This window comes from Pelophylax lessonae (assembly GCF_965119305.1).
Source record: "Pelophylax lessonae genome assembly, chromosome: 2".
Lineage (NCBI taxonomy): Eukaryota > Metazoa > Chordata > Amphibia > Anura > Ranidae > Pelophylax > Pelophylax lessonae.
Window position 1 is genome coordinate 607,953,957 of NC_138769.1, and position 23,969 is coordinate 607,977,925.

Here is a 23,969-nt window from a genome sequence, read left to right on the forward strand (position 1 = left end):
GCGTTGTTGAAGCGTGATGTTGGATTCGTTTAATGACTTGATTTTTAATTTTTCTACATCATTAGAGACCATCTTAAGGAAGGCGTTTATGTTCGCATTCTGTATAGGTGTCCGATTTTTTCTTAACTTTTGGATGGGGGCACTCGGGTTTGGGTTGTTTCGGCCGTTCACCCGCTAGTAGCGAGGGGAGGTCTACCCGGTCAATAAGATCTTCATTCTCCTCTAACAGAGATATCAAGATTTCAAGCGCTGGATTATGAGGGGTATTTGATGAGGTAGTTTTGACCTCCTTATTATAAATACTTTGAAGTTAAGTTTTCGTGCGAACAAATGTAAATCTTTGATGAAATCAAATTTATCGAGGCATGTATTAGGTAATGTCTCCTAATACATATATATATATGCACACACACATATATATATATATATATATATATATATATATATAGATATAAAATTATATTATTGATTCAATTATAATTCATGCGTTATATATATATTATATATATATATATATATATATATATATATATATATATATATGTGTGTATATATATATATATATATATATATACACACACACATATATATATATATAATATATAATGCATGAATTATAATCTAATCAATAATATAATTTTATTATATATATTATATATTAAATAATAAAATTATATTATTGATTCGATTATAATTCATGCATTTGTGTTTCAAATTTATCACATCTGGGATGTCTACTAGACTCTTGTTTTGGTCAGGTTTAAGTCAGTAATTACTAAGAATTTTAGGCCTATAATACATAACGCCAAATTTCCATGAAAAAAATTGTACCGCTTTTGGTATGTAATTCCTGACATAATCATACCGCCAGGGAGGTTAACAGGATATCACATAGGCCGATATCATAAATAGGGAGAATAAACATAATAAAAATGGCAATTCTACCAAAAATAACCTACAAATTTCAAATGTTACCTATTTCGATCCCTCAGATATATTTCAGAACTTTGAAATCATTAATAACTAGTTTTATCTGGAAAAGATGTAAACCTAGAATATAGCATGCAGTATTGATTAAGTGCAAAAATCAAGGGGGCCTAGCAGTACCAGACCTTAAAAAGTATTACGAGGCAACTATTCTCTCACGTGTGATGGAATGGGGGAAAATAAAAAGTGAAAAAAACTGTATAAAAAGTGGAATGCACAATAAGTCCCACTCACTTAGGAAAAATGATATGGATACCTGAACAATATAGGAAATTGAATTTCAATACACATCCAATCACAATTCAAGCACTTAAAATCTGGGATTTAATCCATAAAAGAAATAAATGGCAATACAACTCACCGTTAATCCCTTTAAAAGACACTAATTATTTCCCACCGGGACAAGAGAAAATGGGAGGAAAGTGGATAGGAGACGAGGATTCACGTTTGAGGGATATTATGGACAATGAGCAAATATGCACATATGAGGTATTAAAACAAAAAAGAAAAGAATGGAGACTCGATGAGTGGCGGTATTGCCAGTTGGGGCACTTTGTGACTTCTCTGCCAAGACCAGTGAAAAGGGGAGAAGATTTGCTCCCTTTTGAGCGGATCTGCTCCTCAGAGAAACATGATAACAAAATATCAAACATATATAAAATCCTGGTGGACTTGACAGGACCGGCGTTCCCGCCATTCATCGATAAATGGGAGAGGGATTTGGACACACAAAATAGAGACTTTCACTTGGGAAAAAGTTTAAAATGAATACACAGTTCCACAGTATATATAAACACAGTTAAAATTAATTACAAATGCATTGCAAGATGGTACATTACCCCCGATAAAGTTCATAATTATCAAAAAGAAAAATCAAAAAACTGCTGGAGGGGTTGTTTAGAAGTAGGTACAATGGCACATTTATGGTGGAATTGCCCAAAAATTTTAAAAGTACTGGAGGGAAATCCTGGGCCTAATTAAAAAAATCACGAAAATTGAAATCCCGGAAGATCCTTGGTATTGCCTATTTCATGGTATTAAAAATTCCGTTAGGCAATATAAAACAACATTAATACCCCATCTGATGAATGCAGCAAAAGGATTAATCCCGCTATTTTGGCAAAAGTAAGAGGCCCCGACCACGGGAGATTTGGTACAAAGAGTTGAGAGAATAAGAACACTGGAGGAAGATGAAGCAGAGGAGTGGGGTGATATATGGGAAAGTTGGAGGGAGTTTAAGACAACGAGAGAATACACTAAATGGAGTGGAGAAAAAGAGAAAGACAACTAGTATAGATGAGGGGGGGGGGGGGGCTAAGAGAGGGAAATAAGGGAAGGGAGAAGTTATATTACTGGAAATTTGAGGTTTTTGCCTATGTAAAGTGTATTTGTATGTTCTTTTCGTTTTTAAAATAATACATAAATTAAAAAAAAAAAAAAGAATGGCAGCATTCTTTGTACTATCACCGGCGTCTTCCCTTTTTCCAGCTGTGTCGCCTTTTCCTGTCCTGAGGCATTGTGAAAGGGAGTGGCTACCCCAGCACCCCGAATACTCATTTTTGAAATGACAGACTGTTCCAAAGCAGCAGAAGCCTTCATTAAACTGCCAATAGAACCCCTTTTTCTTGGTGTCCGAGGGTCCTGAGGTTGACTGTGTGCCCGACTGTGCGAAAGTCATCAACCGCATCCAGAGGCTGATGTCCTTATGATCCCACCTGATGGATGGTCGAATCGCCTTACGCTGACTAAATTGTTCGTCATAGTGTAACTAGGCCAAGCCACCATAAACCCTATGTGCCTCTCCAATTGCATCTAAATAACAGAAAAAGGGCGAACAATTTTCTGTCTCCTTTTCCTCAATTACGCTCGTGATAATCGCAAACGCCTGTAACTAGTTGGAAAAGGTATGAGGTATCAAACGGTAGCTGCATTTTTATTCTTCCTCCTCCTTGTCCTCAGGCTTGACCCTGTCCAAATTAAACTTCTCTAACGGTAGTGACCCAGGGGTCCCTTGAAGCAAACGTATACCTCACATCTCGCTGAATCTCTCCAGGCACACCTTGTCCATCTCCTTGTCCTCCACCTGAGCTCAACCACTGAAGCCATTCCCGCCACTCTCAGTCTGTGTACGTGCAGCCGCCATCTTCTGTGCCACCAGGGAGGTTGATACTGTTGATCCATTCATTCTCCTGCGCTGCTGATCCCACGCCGACACTGGCGGAGGGTCCTGCGCCGTCCCTGAAACCAAGCATTGAAGCAAATTCCTCAGACCAGACAACACATCCCTAACACCTACCTCACCCGATCCCAACTCTCCAAAACCCCCAGCCCCTCAACCTAAATTCACAGAGGCAGAAGAAGCACACAAAGATGAAGACATGTTAGAGCACTTAACAGGCTGCTCAGGGCCAGGAACCCTTCAAGCCGCAGATCTGGACACCCCCGCTGGCTCCTGAAAATCCCCATCTTCAGAGCTGGTCACTTCTACTTCAGACTGGATGGTCTTTGGATCCTGGGGAGGGGAACCTCGATAGCTGTCCTCGCCCCCACTCAGATCGCTCTCCGCTGCTGCTGCTGGCTTTCTCTCCCCTCATCCCTGCACAGAGCTCTGTGCAGCTCTTCCTGGCCGACCTGTCACAGCTGGGAGCCTATGAACAGCAGCTGCACCTCTGCTCCGCCCACTCGTGATGTCGTCCACAGGTCCTCCAGGTCCTGGCTGAGCACGACAGAGGCAGCTACTTACACAGGCAGAATGTACTGGCTGAGAACTGGACCACATTGCTCCCGAACGCCGCTGCTGTGAGCTGTGCCCCCTCACTGTCCTCTCTCCAAGATGACAAAGACAGGCCGCCGGCTGCACCAGGAGACAGGCCGAGGCTCGGAGCAGTCACTCTCCCAAGCTGAGCTGACCCCTCAACCGGAGCCTCACCATGGGAGTCAGCCGCCCATTCCTGAATCCTCACGATGGTGGGGGGGGGGAGACATGCAGGTGCCTGGTAAGTTCCTCCCCCCCCCCCACGGGCTCCGCCTGTGATGGGGATTCCTACCAGGATCACCAGGATCACCCTTCCCAGCAGGTGTGTGTTTAGAAGGGGGGCCTAAAGGGTCCCCATTGGGACTCCCTTGCCGGCGCTGAGCCCAAGGGGTAGTCTCTGAACTAAGGTGCTCCGGAGGCCGTGACCTCCGAGCACATGTCCAAGGGGCAGGTTCCGGTCCCGGTTGTCTCTGCTCCATCCCATGTGGCATGTCAAAAATCCTGCCCTGCAGCGGAGGGGCTATACAAAGCAGCTGCAGCCCTAAGCTGATTTAAAAGATGTTCCAAATCTCCCATTTCTGTTTCCACAAGGCAAAAACGCAGGAGATGTGCAGGTGGACGTTAATCCGGTGACTTCCCAATTCTGATAATGTCCCACCCCTTCCTACAGTCTACTCTCCTACGCTCCTCCCCATCACCCCATCTACTCCACCAATCACGTAAGTAAACCTCATATCTCTTCTCTTAAACACGTTAACTCTATGCTGTCTGGTTCCCCTTCTGCCCTGTCAGTCATGCCAGCCCTATGCCTATTCGTTCCTCATAGCTCCGTGCCTTCCTGTCAACAGCCTACGAGTCACTGGGATTGTAGAAATGCCACACACAAACCAGCAGCTCTGTAAGCAACAAAAATCTGGATCAAAAAGGTCAAACAATCACATGCTTGTACTTTAATGAGGAGGTATAACCCCTATGTAATTATACACTGTAAATGTGTTCCTACTTCTGATACGCAAAGATGTTGAAAAAGCTGATCATGTAATGAGTGCAAGTAAAAAAAACGCTAACTCTTATCGTCCTTCAGGCAAGAAGTACACAAGATTATCACACAGGTAACCATGCACGATTTAGCTTTCACGCCAGCCCAATACCTCCTCCACCACTCCCCTACCTCAAGCAGAACGTACTCAAAGTCCCTCACAGTACTCATGGTAAATGCAGCTAGGCGATGTATCCCCGTGCTTTGGAACTCCAAACAAACCCCCTCCATTAAACAATGGCCTTTACTTATTAAAAGAGTGGCTGAGATGGAAGAGCTTATTTATGTTGCGAGGGATACTCCCTCCAAATATTACAAAAAATGGGCTTGTTGGATTCACTATACATCAACGTCTGAATATGCCCATCTCTGCCAATGATGGCCTTTGTCCTTGGACTCTCCCCTTCCACAAAAGTAGTGATGAAGCTTGACCCCCTTACGAGAGACTGCCTTGCCCTCTTTTATTTAATTTGACCTGCCTCTAATTCCCCCACCCCCCCTTTTTTTTATATATATACCCTTATCCTTTCCTCCTCCCTTCCCTCTCTCACCTACCTACCCTTACCTTCCTAGTCCCTCCCTCCTCCGTTCCTGCTGGGTGCTCACTTGCCACCGGGCGGGCCCGGTAGGCAAGCACCCCCTGTTTCTATCCACACATCCTTAGCCTGGTTCCTAATACACTGACAACTCCCTCTTCCCGGTTCCTGGATGCCCTGCATCCAGGGTATGGGTTCACCCTAGGACCTGTCCCGACTGCCCTGATGTTCTCCATTTGGAGTCTCCTCGCTCCTCTTAGCCTTCCCTTCCTTTCTTTCTTTTCAGAATAATAGAAAGCTCAGGCCTGGCTCTTTTCTTGGGCGCTCAGTCTTCACAATTGTTTTAGCTCTTGTTGGTCATCATGACTATTTTTCCAATTTTTGTTGTCATCTTTTGTTCACATCAGGTCCTTACTGGATATCAATATATTTCAAGTTGGATAGTTGTCCTCTGTTAGATATGTTTTCTTTTTTTTTTTTTGAACATGTGCTTTGTTACGCCTGTATTCTAATGCTGTTTGTATACTTTTATACTTCAATAAAATTGTTTGAAAGAAAAAAAGAAAAACCACTAAAAATAGTGGGAAGGGACCTCCAAAAAGCATATTAATAAATAAAAAAAAAAAAAAAATATATATATATATATATATATATATATATATATATATATATATATATTTATATATACAGTATCTCACTAAAAGTGAGTTAACCCCTTACATTTTTGTAAATATTTTGTTATATCTTTTCATGTGACAACACTGAAGAAACTACACTTTCCTACAATGTAAAGTAGTGAGTGTACAGCTTGTATAACAGTGTGAATTTGCTGTCCCTTCAAAATAACTCAACACACAGCCATTAATGTCTAAACCGCTGGAAACAAAAGTGAGTACACCCCTGAGAGGAAATGTCCGAATTGGGCCCAAAAGTGTCAACATTTTGTGTGGCCACCATTATTTTCCAGCACTGCCTTAACCCTCTTGGGCATGGAGTTCACCAGAGCTTTACAGGTTGCCAGTGGAGTCCTCTTCCACTCCTCTATGATGACATCACAGAGGCGGTGGATGTTAGAGACCTTGCGCTCCTCCACCTTCCATTTTAGCATGCCCCACAGATGCTTAATAGGGTTTAGGTCTTGAGACATGCTTGGTCAGTTCATCACCTTTACCCTCAGCTTCTTTAGCAAGGCAGTGGTCGTCTTAGAGGTTTGTTTGGGGTCATTATCATGTTGGAATACTGCCCTGCGGCCCAGTTTCCAAAGGGAGGGGATCATGCTCTGCTTCAGTATGTCACAGTACATGTTGGTATTCATGGTTCCCTCAATGAACTGTAGTTTCCCAATGTCAGCAGCACTCATGCAGCCCCAGACCATGACACTCCCACCACCATGCTTGACTCTAGGCAAGACACACTTGTCTTTGTACTCCTCACCTGGTTGCCGCCACACATGCTTGACACCATCTGAACCAAATAAGTTTAGCTAGGTCTCATCAGAGAACATGGTTCCAGTAATCCAGTAATCCAGAAATCCAGTAACTGTCTGCTTGTGCATCTTTAGAAGAGGCTTCCTTCTGGGAAGACAGCCATGCAGACCAATTTGATGCAGTGTGCGGCATATGGCCTGGGCACTGAGAGGCTGACCCCCCACCTCTGCAGCAATGCTGGCAGCACTTATACATTGATTTCCTAAAGAAAAACCTCTGGATATGATGCTGAACACATGCATTCAACTTATTTGATTGACCATGGGGAGGCCTGTTCTGAGTGGAACCTGCCCTGTTAAACCGCTGCATGGTCTTGGCCACTGTGCTGCAGCTCAGTTTCAGGGTCTTGGCAATCTTCTTATAGCCTAGGCCATCTTTATGTAGAGCAACAATTCTTTTTTTCAGATCCTCAGTGAGTCCTTTGCCATGAGATGCCATGTTGAACTTCCAGTGACCAATATGAGAGAGTGAGAGCGAAAACACCAAATTTAACACACCTGCTCCCCATTTACACCTGAGACCTTGTAACACTAACGAGTCACATGACCCCAGGAAGGGAAAATGGCTAATTGGGCCCAATTTGGACATTTTCACTTAGGGGTGTACTCACTTTTGTTGCCAGCGGTTTAAACATTGATGGCTGTGTGTTGAGTTATTTTGAGGGGACAGCAGATTTATACTGTTATACAAGCTGTACACTTACTACTTTACATTGTAGCAAAGTGTCATTTCTTCAGTGTTGTCACATAAAAAGATATAATAAAATATTTACAAAAATGTATATATACTGTATATGTATATACGGTATCTAACAAAAGTGAGTACACCCCAAACTCACTCATTCATGTCTTTATGGATCTTACTTTGTGCATTGGTGTGCAGTCATATTGGAATAGGAAGGGGCCTTTCCCAAAGAGACCAAGCCCAACCCCTGAAAAACAACCCCATACCATAATACCCCTCCACTAAATGATTTGGACCAGTGCACAAAGCAAGGTCCATGAAGACATGGATGAGCGAGTCTTGGGTGAAAGAACTTGACTGGCATGCACAGAGTCCTGGCCTCAACCTGATAGAACACCTTTGGGATGAATTAGAGCAGAGACTGCGAGCCAGGCCTTTTTGTCCAACATCAGTGCCTGACCTCACAAATGCACTCCTGTAAGAAAGGTCAAGTATTTCCATTGACACACTTCTAAACTTTGTGGACAGCCTTCCCAGAAGAGTTGACGCTGTTAGAGCTACAAAGGATTGGCCAACTCAATACTGAACCCTACACACTGCATGAACAGTGGGAAAAATAAATATTTGATCCTCTGCAGATTTTGTAATTTTGCCCACTTAAAAAAATGAACGATCTATAATTTTTATCATAGGTGTATTTTAAATGATAGAGACAGAATATCAACCAAAAATCCAGAAAAAACACAAGATACAAATGTTAAAAATTGAGTTGCAGTTTAGTGAGTAAAATAAGTATTTGATCCCCAAGCAAAACATGACTTAGTACTTGTTGGTAAAAATCTTGTTGGCAAGCACAGAGGGAAGATATTTCTTGTAGTTGGTTACTTACCAGGTTTGCACACATCTCAGGAGGGATTTTGCTCTTTCCATAAATGTCTAAAGGATTAAGGTCTGGAGACTGGCTAGGCCTCTCCATGGCCTTAATGTGCTTCTTTTTGCGGCACTCCTGTGTTGCCTTGGCAGTATGTTTTAGGTTATTGTCATGCTGAAAGACCCTTATATGACCCATCTTCAGTGTTCTGGCTGAAGGAATAAGGTTCTCATCTAAGGTTTTACAATACATGGCCCCGTCCATTGGCCCCTCAATGCGGCAAAGTCCCAAAGCATAATGTTTCCACCTCCGCGCTTGACTGTAGGGAAGGTGGCTGAGGGAAGAATACATTTAAAAACACACATACTCTGCATGGGATAAGTGAAAATATGTTTTTAAATGTATTCTTAAAGGCAGAATAATTATTTACATCAGCAATATTTGTAAAGTATCCAAAACGAATACAACAAATTTTGTCAAGTATTGTGTACTGATAACATCACTAAATTCTAACTCAAACCAATTCTTAAACAAAATAAATTATTTAAAAAAAAAAGGCAAAATAGTTTTATGCCTATTATTGCATAAATACACTACAACAATCAGATTTATCAACTAAAAATCACATATGCATACTTATGTACACATATATTAATTAATATTTCTCTTGTATTTTAGGATTACACAACAAAAGTGAATACAGCATAATAATTGTGAGAACATTTCGATAAATCCCCAAAGGCACAATGGAATAATAAAGGACACAATTTAATTTATGCACTGTAACTCAATTAACATCTCAAACAGGTGGACTGATATAGATAAAGTAAGCATTGCAAACAAAGCAATATTTCCCATAGGTGTGATCAGTTTAGCAGATTGATGGGTGGCTGCCAGCTTTGCCAAACCCACTATTGCATTAAGCTGGCCTCCAGATACCTATGCAACCAAGCCCAACTTTTTCAAACAGATAAAAAGGGATGCTTTGGTCTCTCAGTGCAAAGGGGCCCAGTCTCTTTCGTCTTATCTGTTTCTTTTGTTTCCTTTAAACCTAATCCTTTTAAACGCCATTATGAACAACTTTAAGCTGATGCAAAGTGGTGGTGGTGGTGGTAGAAGCAGCAAGGGCTTTAGTGTCTGTTCACTTGGTGGAGGAAGATCAGGCGGCTCTTATTCTGTAGGTGCATCATCACAAAGTCTCTATAACCTTGGTGGTGGAAGAAGGAAAACTGCAGTCACTTCATCTGTTCGTGTTGGGTCAAGCTATGGTGGTGGAGCAGGAGGATTTGGCAGTGGTGCTGGAGGATATGGTGGTGGTGCAGGAGGATATGGCGGTGGTGCAGGAGGATATGGCGGTGGTGCAGGAGGACATGGCGGTGGTGCAGGAGGATATGGTGGTGGTGCAGGAGGATTTGGCGGTGGTGCAGGAGGATTTGGCGGTGGTGCAGGAGGATTTGGCGGTGGTGCAGGAGGATTTGGCGGTGGTGCAGGAGGATTTGGTGGTGGTGCAGGAGGCTTTGGTGGAGGTCCAGGAGGACATGGAGGCGATCATGGCTTCCCAGTGTGTCCTCCTGGTGGCATCCAGGAAGTGAGCATAAATCAAAGCCTTTTGAAACCACTAAATGTTGAAATAGATCCACAGATTCAAAAAGTGAAAACTGAGGAAAGGGAACAGATCAAAGTTTTGAACAACAAATTTGCAAGTTTCATTGACAAGGTAAGAGTTGTTTTATATTGTTTCCTGTTTTGAATTGATCTTTTTTTTATTTGTATTCTTTTTTTATTCTTAGTGGCATAGGAAACTAACAGTACTGTCCTTTATGGTTACAGGTTAGGTTCCTGGAACAGCAAAACAAAGTACTAGAGACAAAATGGGAACTTTTACAAGAGCAAGGGAGCAAAGGTGGCTCAAAAAAGCCCAGCTTAGAACCAATTTTTGAGGCTTTCATAAGCCTTCTTTCTAGGCAGCTTGAAAGTCTATTAAGTGATAAAGGCCGTCTGGTGAATGAACAAAAGAATATGCAAGAAATGGTAGAAGACTACAAGAAAAAGTATGTATGCCTTGTCATATGTCGGTCCATGTTCCTAGCTTTACTGTTTAAAAATGTATAATATAAAAAAGACGATAGAGGATTTTTTTAGACTGTCATTGTATTTTTTCTATGCAGATATGAAGATGAAATTAATAAGCGTACAGCAGCAGAAAATGAATTTGTGCTGCTTAAAAAGGTAAAACATATTTGCTAACATCCTATTGATAAAACAAAAGGAGAAATCACTGATTAAACCCCACTAAACTCTGTATTCTTGATGAGCTGCAGTTCAAACCAGTTCTAGAAGTACCCCAGTTAGATTTAGATACATCCTAGCTATGCTAACACTACAGAGATAGATCATGAAAAGCTGTGTTCTAGATGAACCCAGCATGTGCTTGTGGTTTGAATGTGCCATGCAAAGCAAAACATTTTTGTGTTCTTTTTCAGGATGTGGATGCTGCATTCATGGTCAAAACAGATTTGGAAATCAAGGTTGACTTGAGCACAGAGGAATTGAACTTCTTGAGGATGCTATATGATGCTGTAAGAATGCTTATTTTATATTTAAACATGCTTGAAGCAAATGTATAGCTAAACACTTTTTTTTGCTTTCTATTGAGTGGGAAAAAGGTAAAATCCCTGTTAGTTTATTTTTGCTATCTGTGTACTATTGGGGAGATTCTATTTCACTTTCTGTCTCAAAGATGCAACTGAGAAAATCTCCCAAAGTAAGGGGGATAAAGAGTTGTCCCTGGAGTTATCTAATTTGATCCATTATTTTTGTTTGTAATTTACAGGAGCTTCAAAGTGCACAAGGAGGAACAGGTGACACATCTGTCATTCTATCTATGGACAATAACCGAGACCTGTCTCTTGATGGAATACTAAGAGACGTAAAGAATCAATATGAAGCTGTTGCAGAGAGAAGCAAAGCAGAAACACAAGGCTTATTTGCCCTTAAAGTAAGTTAATTTGACCTACTTTTGTACATACACTGAAACTCACAACAAGTAATTAGACCACACCCCTTAGCCTGTGTGAATAACTTGCCAATGCAAGTTCAGACTTAGAAAACCAGTTCTGAAATATTAATTAGGAAAGATTATAATGTATAAAATTCAAATTGATGATCATATACAACTTTACTGTATTGTTATTAGAAGCTGTTGCCCGGAATTGTATATCGATGTATCTATCTAATCTATCTATCTATCTATCTATCTATCTATCTATCTATCTATCTATCTATCTATCTATCTATCTATCTATCTATCTATCTATCTATCTATCTATCTATCTATCTATCTATCTATCTATCTATCTATCTATCTATCTATCTATCTATCTATCTATCTATCTATCTATCTATCTATCTATCTATCTATCTATCTATCTATCTGTGTCTGTGTGTGTGTCTCTACAGTCAGTTGGCTTCAAGAGCTAGTTCCACTTTGACGGCATCTTTTAACGTAACATATTTTACAATCCAAGTCATGCTTAAAATAAAAATTAAGTATATACACTTATCAAGGAATGAATATACAAATTTATATATTTCAGATCAAAAACCCCCATATATATATATATATATATATATATATATATATATATATATATATATATCTTTTGAATTTCTTCATGATAGGCTAACATGTAGACAGATAGGTATTTAGATTTTAGATGTACAGGTATGTATGTAGTAAATGATGGCAAATGTAGAGAACCAGGAATTATGCAACTACAGGCTCTACAGATGCTTATTGTAGTGTTTTACTCGCAACCCCTCCGCTCATTCTTCATTAGTCTTTTTATTTAAAACTTTACTGTTGTTAGATTTGATACATTTTTAACAGTAGTAACCTTGTAGCTGCTAATCTTCATTTTAGTTTCAGCAACTACAGGCTACAGCTGGAAAACATGGAGACAACCTAAAGAACACCAAGACTGAGATTGCAGAAATTAACCGTATGATCCAGCGGCTGAAATCCGAGATTGAAAATGTCAAAAAACAGGTATCTTGTTGATTTGTATTACTTCCTTTAGAAGAATTAAGTCTTATTACACAACTATGTCTTTTAAACTGTGTTGCAGAAAGATCTAAATAACCTTATTCAAATTAAGCAAAATTCTAATTAAGCAAAATTAAGATTATTCAGTCTAAACGAAGACACTAAAATGACAGCAATATTTTGCAGATTACAGCCCTCCAGACCTCCATTTCTGAGGCCGAGCAACGTGGAGAACTCGCATTGAAGGATGCCCAAAAGAAGTTGACTGACCTTGAGGCTGCTTTACAGAAAGCTAAAGAAGACCTGGCCCGTCAAATACGTGACTACCAAGAGCTACTAAGTGTCAAGATTTCCCTTGATGTGGAAATTAGCACATACAGATGCCTGCTGGAAGGAGAAGAGGACAGGTGAGTTCAAGATGATCTACCTAAAATGTAAAGAGCGGGTACTGTGCAAGTTTCCCATAGGACTATCAAATGCTGTGAACAGCAGGATAAGTCTTTAACTCATATGTGCTTCTAGCAGCTAGCAGGAGACTCACAGGTGTTGTAAGCAAGCAGTTTCTTAGTGTTGGACTCAATGTTTTGAGCCTTCAATCAAACAGGATGGGAAAGATTATGGGCATTAAAAATGAATCTCTCATGTCTTCATAGTCAAAAATAACTAAAATTTTATGAAATATTTATTGCTCTGAAAAAGCCTTAGGATACAAGAAACTCAAAAATATACTTGCTTTATTGCCTCTAGGGTGGGTGAAAGTCACAATTAAATGTATTTTTATTTTAACTAAGGTTTACATACAGCTTACGTCTGTTTTCTTTAAACTCTAGCTGTTTTAATCATAGTCGTATTAATGCCATGCCTTCCACTGATGATGTTATATAATGATCTAGTCCATGCCCCTAAGCTATTGTATTGTGAGGGTTAGCAAATCTTAGCAGGATAGATATCAGAGATTTGTGATGAAATACAGAGTATCCTATTTATAACAACAGAAGCAGTAAAATGGTGAACTTTGAAATTATCCATGCTAATATCTTCACTAGAATGATGAAGTGCCTTACATTTGTAAACATGTTATTAATTGTAGATGGAAATCAAAGACATATTGGATTAGATGCATAAAGAGATTGGTCACATAAATCAAATTATTCAGGTTTAGGGCATGCTAAGATGTTAAAACCATTTAACAAATTCTTATTGCTCACAGTGACTCTGGAGGCCTTTGTTTACAACCCAACAGACTACTGAGGCCATTATTAGGGTTGTGTCACTCTCCCAGTAGGAACAGAAACAGAAATAACAGCAAGAAGATCGTTCAGATCCGCCTGTCCATTTTTTTTGGTGGATCTAAACAGTCCCCCCATGCATCCCTATGGGGCATTGGATGTCAGCAGAGACATGTCTGCTGACATCCGATCCGATCTGTCAAATCTGGACGGATGGAAACCCTATTTTCCATCCGTCCAGCGGATCGCATGGGAACGTATGAGAACGGACCGAAGGTCCGTTCCCATCCGATTCCCCCATAGAGATGTATGGGGAACTGACAGCTGTGTCTCCGCACACAGTGCGGAGAACAGCTGTCATCCTCCTGCTCAGCGGGGGATAGGCGGATCGATCCCCCGCTGAGATAAATGGAGTCCGTCCGATGGACGGGCTGTGTGAAAGAGCCCTAAGACTAGTTGGTAACAAACCCAAAAAGCAATTATTTGCCTCTAAAAGGAAAGGGCTAATGGGGAACAAGTATCAGTTTCCAGAGTGTGGATACTTTTTAATAGGTCTGGCTGGAGTTTAGGCAGAATGAGAGTAAGACTAAGTTTTTCTCATTTTAAATTTGTTAAAAATTACATTAACAATGGATAGGATAACCATTTCAGACTAATAATTTGCAATAAAACATTGGTTTGCCTTTGCAGAATGTCTGGACATGTACAGAGCAATGTGAGCGTGTGTAAGTATAGATTGGTTTTCTGATTACAGCTATTCTTGCTCTGTTATCTAAAGCATGACAAAAAAAAAAAAAACTCTTATTTTTCATTCCAGCTGTGGTTGGTGGAGGTTCAAGTATGTCTGGCGGAGGAGTTGGATATGGTGCTGGTGGAGGAGGCGGTGGATATGGTGTTGGAGGAGGCAGTGGATATGGTGCTGGAGGAAGCGGCGGATATGGTGCTGGAGGAAGCGGCGGATATGGTGGTGGAGGAAGCGGCGGCTATGGTGTTGGAGGAAGCGGTGGATATGCTGTTGGAGGAGGAAGTGGATATGGTGCTGGAGGAGGAAGTGGATATGGTTCTGGAGGAGGATACAGCAGTGGCGGCGGCCAAGCAAGCAGCGGTTACAGCCAATCATCTGCAAAACAATCAGTGGCTGTGTCAAAAACAACAACATCCTCAGTCAGGAAATATTAAGATGCCACACTGTCATAGCACTAGTTTCCACCCTTCCAAGCCAAATTTTACTATACCTTTGTCAGTCTGCTCAAATGAGAGATGCTTCCATAGTCATCTTCAGTTGTATCAGCCTTGTCCTGTCCTTTTTTGTTCTTCAAGATATGGCTGAGTATAATTTAAACAATCTATGCTTCCCCATCACAGCAACCCATAAAATGGTTATATGCAATAAGATTTTGATTTTCTAATTGCACAATTGCACTAAGGTTATTAACAAACTTAACAGATGGACCATTCTTAAACAACCAATTTGGTAAAATCTAGTAGGATGGCCCTCATACTACACAGGAGTTGGTAAAAAAAAAACGGTTAAATAATGGCTCAAATGTTACTTTGTATGACCAGTTGCATAGTTCTCATTGATGGGTTCATTAACAAAAAAGTAATAAAGAACATAGTTTCAAGCATAAAAGGAAAACTGCACTACAGCATACATCAAGCAGAATATTGATATCATGTGCCAAGGGTATCATGTAAGAATGTAACTGCACTTGAAGGTATCCCTGTAAGTAAGTGAAACTTCTACACTAGGTGTTGGCTGTAGCCAGTCCTAAACATTCCTGCTTTTCTTTGTTTTGTGAAGTAATGGATGGTATCAATTCTGGGTATTTGTTGTATATAAAATCTTTTATAATGCATTACCGGATTATCCAATCCCAGGCTTGCATTTCTTTTCTTTATATCTTCAATAAACTTGCATGTGGATTTCAAATCTGGTGTGTTTTAATGTCTTTCTTTTTCTTTTTCTTTTTTGCTTTTCGAGAATTCCAAACTTTTTAAAATTTTAGGAGCCCTAATAATAAGTAGTATAGTATTAGTGGTAAATTACACTGTCATTTGAGGAAACCTAATATCAGTCTACAGCAAACACCCTTTTGTAATCATAAACTCAAATGGAATTTGTTTTCAATGCATTCAAGAGTATCTAAGCCCAAGAACAACACATGTAATAGATTTCAGTGTGCCAGTCCTTAGATATGGTAGCTGCATTAGTTTTCTATTTTCAGGCTTTTTCTTTTATTTCCACCTGGTGATCCTGCCAGTAACACACTTTCTGTTATAGGATGACAAAATTTGCTCAACATAACACTAACTGAAAAGAGGGCACTGCAGGCAGAGTGCACAAAATGTAATCCACTGACAGCATTTCTGGCAGAATCTACACAACTTTTTTTGCAGACATAACAAAACACTTTTGATGGACAGACTATAATGGACCAAATAAGAGAAGTCTGTGTTACTTTACCTGGCAATTGCGCGGTCCTGCGAGACTTTTCAGAAATAAAATTGTTGTCCCCTTTTTCCCCACAAATTGAGCTCTTTTTTTTGGTGGTATTTGATCCCCTATGAGATTTTAAATTTTTGCGCTATAAACAAAAAAAGACCATAAAAAAAAATGCAAAAAAATGTATTTTTTCCTTTCTGCTATAAAACACATCTAATAAAACATTTGGAAAAAAAAAATTAAATGTTTTCATAATTTTAGGCTAATATGTATTTTGCTACATATTTTGTTAAAAAAAATTTCAAATAAGCGTATATTGATTGGTTTGTGCAAAAGTTATAGCGTCTACAAACTATAGGATATTTTTATTTTTTACATTTTTTATTTTACTAGTAATGGCAATGATTAAGGATGATCGAACTTTTGAAAAGTTCGGTTCGGCCGGAACATCCGAACTTCCCGAAAGTTCGGCCCGGATTTCAGAACCCCATTGAAATCAATGGGACCCGAACTTCGGTAATCAAAAAACACAATTTTTAAGCCCTAAAACCCAATAAATGCCCCTAAAAAGTCCCTAGGGTTCTGGGTCATGCCCCATTAACTATTAATCACACAAAAAAAGTTCTTAAAAATTGTCATTTTTGATAAAAAAGCCAATTATTGAAAAAAAAAAAGAAAAAAGAGAGATTTTTTTTATTTTGATTTTGGATTTAGTATCTGGGGGGTCTAAAAAGTGTACCTGTGAAGTTTCAGCTCTGTAGCATGTCCAGAACCATGAAAAAAAAAAAAAGATAATTTTTCAGTAGAACAGGGATGTGGGACCCTCCTTTTACACCTATATGATCTTTTTTTCTGGTTCTGGACATGCTACAGAGCTGAAACTTCACAGGTACACCTTTTAGACCCCCCAGACACAAAATCACACAAAAAAGTTCTTAAAAATTGTCATTTTTGATAAAAAAGCCAATTATTGAAAAATTAAAAAAAAAAAAGAGAGAGATTTTTTGATTTTTACTTTGGATTTAGTATCTGGGGGGTCTAAAAAGTGTACATGTGAAGTTTCAGCTCTGTAGCATGTCCAGAACCATAAAAAAAGATCGTTTGTATTAGAACACTCAGCTCAGGGGGTTGGCTTCTCTTCTCGGTTTTCACACCTTGCCGGTTTAATAGCAGGCATTTTTTTGGGTTCTTTGCAGTCAGGAAAAACATCTGAACTTGTGTATAGTGGTACTGTGCACAAGTTCTGATGTTTTGCCTGCCTCCAAAACCCCCCAAAAAATGCCAGCAAAAACACACCTGGGAATTTTTTTTTGACGCTAGCGTTTTTTTGGCATTTTTTTGGGTTCTTTTGAGGCAGGCAAAACATCTGAACTTGTGTATAGTGGTATATATACACACATAATTATATGTATATAGACACCTAGCCATATATAGGTGTGATAGTAGCAGAAATATATTACTGTAAATTATTTCATTAGCGCAAGCATATATTTCTGCTACTATCACACCTATATATGTCTAGGGGTATATATACAGACATATATGTGTATATATACCCCCTATACACATGTTCAGATGTCATGTCTGACATCAAACATGTCCTCAAAAAAGCACTGGCAGTGGCAGCCCCTGCAGCATGAAAAATGCTTGGCTGGTGAGAAGCCATATTCCTGTCCCGAAGCAACTCAGAGAAATGATCATTTCTCTATAGCGGTCACCCTGCTATGGAAGGGTTTTGTCACCCTTCCATAGCAGTCACTGTCAGTTAACCCTACACTACACTACGGTTCCCTTACACTTAACACTTTCCCTACAGAAACTACATTTTTGAAGCTAACTTAAGTGTAAAGGAGCACTCTAACTACACTAGATATCCCTTTCCTCACACTAAAAATAGCTAAATGACACTTTGTAACACATTAGAACAGAACAGCATTCCACTCTCTTCCATGTCCCGTACAAGAATGCTAGGAATTTGGCGGGGGCGATCTTATATACTGGGGGGCGTATTCACTAATGATTGGTCTAGGGACCCCCTAGTCACTCCAATCACATTCCTAGCATTCTCCTGCCCCCTCAATTGGCTTTTGCTAATGGTTCTGGTCCAATCACGGGCTTTTAAAGCCCATTTCCTGAAAGCATTGCATTTTGGTCGGTTCTGGTTGCCGAATTCCAAACTTTTTGGGCAAAAAGTTCTAAATTCGGCCGAACCTCGAACACCCAATGTTCGGGCCGAACCGATGGTGGAACCGAACCGTTCGATCATCCCTAGCAATGATCAGCAACGAGTTAACATCAGGGGTGATCAAAATGTGTGTCTAGCTGGTGTTGCAGTGTAGTGGGGGAGATGCTTTTACTAGTGAAAGGCATGAATTGGTGTTCCTGCTTTACAGCAAGGCAGGATCGATGCCTTCTGTTCTGACAGAATGGCAAATTGCCTTGTTTACATAGGCAGACTGCCATGACTACTGAGGCGCATAGGCCCAGAAACAAAAGTTAACGTAATAACCCAACACCCCCTTGCCCCCTCCCCATATAAATAAACCACGCTTACCACAATTAAGTTGGAAAGGGCAAGGCCACAGCTTTTATTTATTTTCCAATAACAAACCAGAACACGTGTAGACCAGTGCCAGTCACAGTTGTACTGTGAGCACTCTTAGTCATTAACATAACTTCCAAAAAGGGGTGTCCTTACATAAATAGAAAAGGCAACCGCACTCCGGCTTGAAGGTATGAAACGATAAAATCCATTTATTGAAGATCCAATTGTTCAAAACAATCCATAGTGACAAAATCAGAGACAGGGGACAAACACAGTTGACACGTTTCACAAAATCACTTTCGCTTAATGATAACCGTGTGAATACATGTGAAGATACCGCCTAAATAGTAAAATTCCATCCAAAAATCAATTTCCGTTGATTAAGCACAAGATTGCAAGCCTTAATTGCTAATTGTCAACAGGAGAAGGATAAGGCAGAATTCCATGATTAAAAGAGAAATAACACCACACAAAAAAGAAAGAAAGTAGAAGTAAAAAAAACAGAGAACCACCCTAGAGTGCTGAGAAAAGAGAACACAGGAAAACATGAAAAAATAAGAATAAATATGAGGAAAAATAGAAAATGGAAGATGAAGAATAAAATGAAAACTAGAACATATAAAATAAAAGGAAATAAAAATATATATATGTGTAGAAATAGAGAAAAGGAAAAAAAAAAAACAGGAATACAATACTCCCATAAGTGTTGGAATGCAGAGACAGAACAGGTTGTCATAATTATTGTATGTACTCATACTGTGTGTACAATGTTAAATATAGAAAAAACATAGAAAAACACATAGAAAAATGTTATCAGGAAAAATCTAACTGATTGCAGCCAAACGGGAGCTAAAAAGAAGGCAGCATCCACTCATGTATTCACATCGATACAATATAACAATCTTTGGAACAATCTAAACATCGCAAAGATATAAAATCTAAATGAGAAGTACATAAAAAATATATACGATATAATATACTATATATATATAACTTGTGTTGAGCGAACACGGACTGTATTATTCGTGTTCGTACCGAATAATTGGATTTTTGTTACCCGAACACGGACACTTTACTGTATGTTCGGGTAAAAAATCCGTGTTCGGTCGTTTTATTTCCGGGTTTTGCATGTTTTGGCGCTCTTTTCATGGCGGGCTTTCAACAGCCAATCAACAATCGTTTAACTGGTGTGCCTTAAGCTATCCCAGCCATGCCTGCAAATGTATGAGTAGCTGTGATTGGCCGTCTGAAGCATGTGACCAAGTCTTTATAAGTTCGAGGCAGCCGCAGCGGCGTCATTCTGCTGCTTAGCTCAGGGACAGAGCACTAGGGTTGAGCGAACACCTAGATGTCCGTGTTCGACGGGTTCGGCCGAACTTTAAAAAAAAGTCCGGGTCCGTGTCCCGGACTTTTACCGAACTTTTCCCGGACACCGAACCCCATTGAAGTCAATGGGGACCCGAACTTTAAGGCACTAAAATGGCTCTAAAACACCAAAGGAAAGGGCTAGAGTGCTGCAAATGGCAGCAAAACGTAATTAAGAGCATGGCAAGTGCTCTGCAAACAAATGTGGATAGGGAAATAACTTAAAACAACAAAAAAAAACAGAAAAATAAAACAATGTTCTTCTTCATCTCTGAAGGACGAGGCCCATATGGAGTAGGAGGGAGGTTAAGGTGGTGGTGGATGTGGCGGTGACATAGGCGTGCGCACAGGGTGTGCTGGGTGTGCCTGGGCACACCCTAATCACCTAGGGCACATAGCATTGCCAGTGAGGAGATGGGAAAGATCTCCCTGGGACCTGCTCTGCTCTATTTCTCCTTGCCTACAGGTACATGGCCCCGATACATTACTCTCCCTGCTGGCAAACACATGCATGTGTATTTCAACTTTGGGGTGCACACCTTAATGCAATAGGCTGCGCACACCTATGGGCGGTGTAGGTGGAAGCGGCGGTGGAGGAGGACCAGGGCCGGATTAACAGCATCATGGGCTTGGTGCTGAGGATTTTGAAGGGCCTTAGGGCCGTGCCTTGCCATGCACCCAGAGGAGGAAGGGTGCAGCCATGCATGCCTAATTCAACATGGGATGCTGTCTCTGAAGCCCATAAACACATCCATGCATCGCCAACTGTCCCTCCTTGTCCGGCCTTCACGCTGTGTGGGGAGGTTCTGAGGGTGCTGCCTGGGGAAGCGAGCATAGAAGCCAGACTTCTGTGTTTACAAGTGACAGAAGAGCGGTAACAGTGAATATGGCCAACCCGGGGCCTATATAAAAGGTAGGGGCCTGGAGCTGCAGCTCCAATAGCCCCTACATTAATCTGGCCCTGAGGAGGAGGACGAGGTAGCCAACACTGCTTCTTTTCACAAATTTTAAATGAGGGTACACCCCAAAAGAGTGAGAAAGAGCAAAAATGGAACAATGGGTGGGTAAGGTCGGTATCCATTGCTATTCTGCATAAGGTACGGAAAAGTCCCGTGGGATCCATGCCTGGTTCATTTTAATGAACGTGAGCTTGTCCACATTGTCTCTGGACAGGCGGCTGCGCTTGTCTGTTATAACGCCCCCAGCCGTGCTAAATACCCGTTCAGATAATACACTGGCTGCAGGGCACGCCAGCACCTCCAAGGCGTAAAGGGCAAGCTCAGGCCATGTGCCCAATTTGGAGACCCAGAAGTTGAAGGGGGCAGACCCGTCATTCACTACATGTAGGCGTGTGCACACATACTGCTCCACCATGTTGGTAAAATGCTGCCTCCTGCTAAGACGTTCCATCTGAGCTGCTGGTGCTGCTGTTTGTTGTGGCGTGCTGACAAAGCTTTTCCACATTTCGGCCATGCTAACCCTGCCTTCTGAGGTGCTGGCGGTGCCCTGGTTGCGTTGGCGACCTCCTCCTCCTCCTCCTCTGCCTTGTGCTTCCACTGTGGCCCCGCTGTCAGATGGGAATGCCAGCAGCATGGCGTCTACCAGCGTGCGCTTGTACTCGCGCATCTTGCGATCGCGCTCCAGTGAGTGAATTAAGGACGGTACGTTGTCCTTGTAACGGGGATCCAGCAGCGTGGCCACCCAGTAATCAGCACAAGTTAGAATGTGGGCAACTCGGCGGTCGTTGTGGAGACACTGCAGCATGTAATCGCTCATGTGTGCCAGGCTGCCCAGAGGCAACGAAAGGCTGTCCTCTGTGGGAGGTGTATGGTCCGTGTCCTCTGTATCCCCCCAGCCACGCACCAGTGATGGCCATGAGCTGGCCTGGGTGCCACCCTGCTGTGAACATGGTTCCATCTCCTCCTCCAGCTCCTCCTCCTCCTCATCCTCCTCATCCTCCAGAACTGTGCCCCTGCTGGACAATTGCGTCCCTGGCGTTTGCGTGTGCAGGAACCCACCCTCGGAGCCCCTTGCGAATGACTGCCCTGAAAGCCTTGGAAATGTTACCTCTTCATCCTCCTCCTCCTCCTCATCCTGTGCCACATCCTCTTCCATCATCGCCCGAATTGTTTTTTCAAGGAGGCATAGAAGTGGGATAGTTAAGCTGAGAACGGCGTCATTGCCACTGGCCATGTTGGTGGAGTACTCAAAACAGCGCAACAAGGCACACAGGTCTCGCATGGAGGCCCAGTTAAATTAAATAGCGGAATAGAAAATATGATCCAAAAAAAGTGTATGTATATCACACGTACACAACCACACTAGGCCCCAATTACTATTGTTTGTACCCCTAAAAGGCTAGATGAGGAGTAGGGGGAGTATGGAACAGGCAGCACCCTCAAACCTTCAGAAGTATGAGATGAACCCCAACAACTTGGAAAGGTGGATCTCTCTCACACGTACCGACACAGACTATCCCGCAATTCAATTGATCCTCAAAGGTTTTTATTGAATAGCGGAATAGGAAATATGATCAAAAAAAGTGTATGTATCTCGCACGTACACAACCACACTAGGCCCCAATTACTATTGTTTGTACCCCTAAAAGGCTAGATGAGGAGTAGGGGGGGTATGGAACAGGCAGCACCCTCAAACCTTCAGAAGTATGAGATGAACCCCAACAACTTGGAAAGGTGGATCTCTCTCACACGTACCGACACAGACTATCCCGCAATTCAATTGATCCTCAAAGGTTTTTATTGAATAGCGGAATAGGAAATATGATCAAAAAAAGTGTATGTATCTCGCACGTACACAACCACACTAGGCCCCAATTACTATTGTTTGTACCCCTAAAAGGCTAGATGAGGAGTAGGGGGGGTATGGAACAGGCAGCACCCTCAAACCTTCAGAAGTATGAGATGAACCCCAACAACTTGGAAAGGTGGATCTCTCTCACACGTACCGACACAGACTATCCCGCAATTCAATTGATCCTCAAAGGTTTTTATTGAATAGCGGAATAGGAAATATGATCAAAAAAAGTGTATGTATCTCGCACGTACACAACCACACTAGGCCCCAATTACTATTGTTTGTACCCCTAAAAGGCTAGATGAGGAGTAGGGGGGGTATGGAACAGGCAGCACCCTCAAACCTTCAGAAGTATGAGATGAACCCCAACAACTTGGAAAGGTGGATCTCTCTCACACGTACCGACACAGACTATCCCGCAATTCAATTGATCCTCAAAGGTTTTTATTGAATAGCGGAATAGGAAATATGATCAAAAAAAGTGTATGTATCTCGCACGTACACAACCACACTAGGCCCCAATTACTATTGTTTGTACCCCTAAAAGGCTAGATGAGGAGTAGGGGGGGTATGGAACAGGCAGCACCCTCAAACCTTCAGAAGTATGAGATGAACCCCAACAACTTGGAAAGGTGGATCTCTCTCACACGTACCGACACAGACTATCCCGCAATTCAATTGATCCTCAAAGGTTTTTATTGAATAGCGGAATAGGAAATATGATCAAAAAAAGTGTATGTATCTCGCACGTACACAACCACACTAGGCCCCAATTACTATTGTTTGTACCCCTAAAAGGCTAGATGAGGAGTAGGGGGGGTATGGAACAGGCAGCACCCTCAAACCTTCAGAAGTATGAGATGAACCCCAACAACTTGGAAAGGTGGATCTCTCTCACACGTACCGACACAGACTATCCCGCAATTCAATTGATCCTCAAAGGTTTTTATTGAATAGCGGAATAGGAAATATGATCAAAAAAAGTGTATGTATCTCGCACGTACACAACCACACTAGGCCCCAATTACTATTGTTTGTACCCCTAAAAGGCTAGATGAGGAGTAGGGGGGGTATGGAACAGGCAGCACCCTCAAACCTTCAGAAGTATGAGATGAACCCCAACAACTTGGAAAGGTGGATCTCTCTCACACGTACCGACACAGACT

General features: G+C 41.4%; 2 protein-coding genes across 7 annotated transcripts in view; both read left to right on the plus strand.

Annotated features, from left to right (window-relative positions):
* Nucleotides 1–23,969, plus strand: part of LOC309545287 (uncharacterized protein) — a gene marked incomplete at its 3' end in the record, with an annotated part of 724,166 nt that overhangs the window by 53,675 nt on the left and 646,522 nt on the right. The gene's annotated exons all lie outside the window — the stretch shown is intronic.
* LOC309545288 (keratin, type II cytoskeletal cochleal-like) lies at nt 9,335–15,121 on the plus strand. 6 transcript variants are annotated; one of them, XM_082244426.1, is made up of 10 exons: nt 9,335–9,651; nt 9,682–10,076; nt 10,190–10,410; nt 10,528–10,588; nt 10,843–10,938; nt 11,193–11,357; nt 12,282–12,407; nt 12,591–12,811; nt 14,324–14,358; nt 14,451–15,121. In XM_082244426.1, exons 1-10 carry the CDS (start codon nt 9,432–9,434, stop codon nt 14,810–14,812), a joined length of 1,902 nt encoding a protein of 633 aa, XP_082100552.1. In that variant the 5' UTR covers nt 9,335–9,431; the 3' UTR covers nt 14,813–15,121. The 6 variants fall into 6 exon arrangements, with proteins under 6 accessions (XP_082100552.1, XP_082100553.1, XP_082100554.1 ...); XM_082244427.1 differs by having other exon boundaries at nt 9,335–9,630; XM_082244428.1 differs by having other exon boundaries at nt 9,335–9,630; nt 9,724–10,076.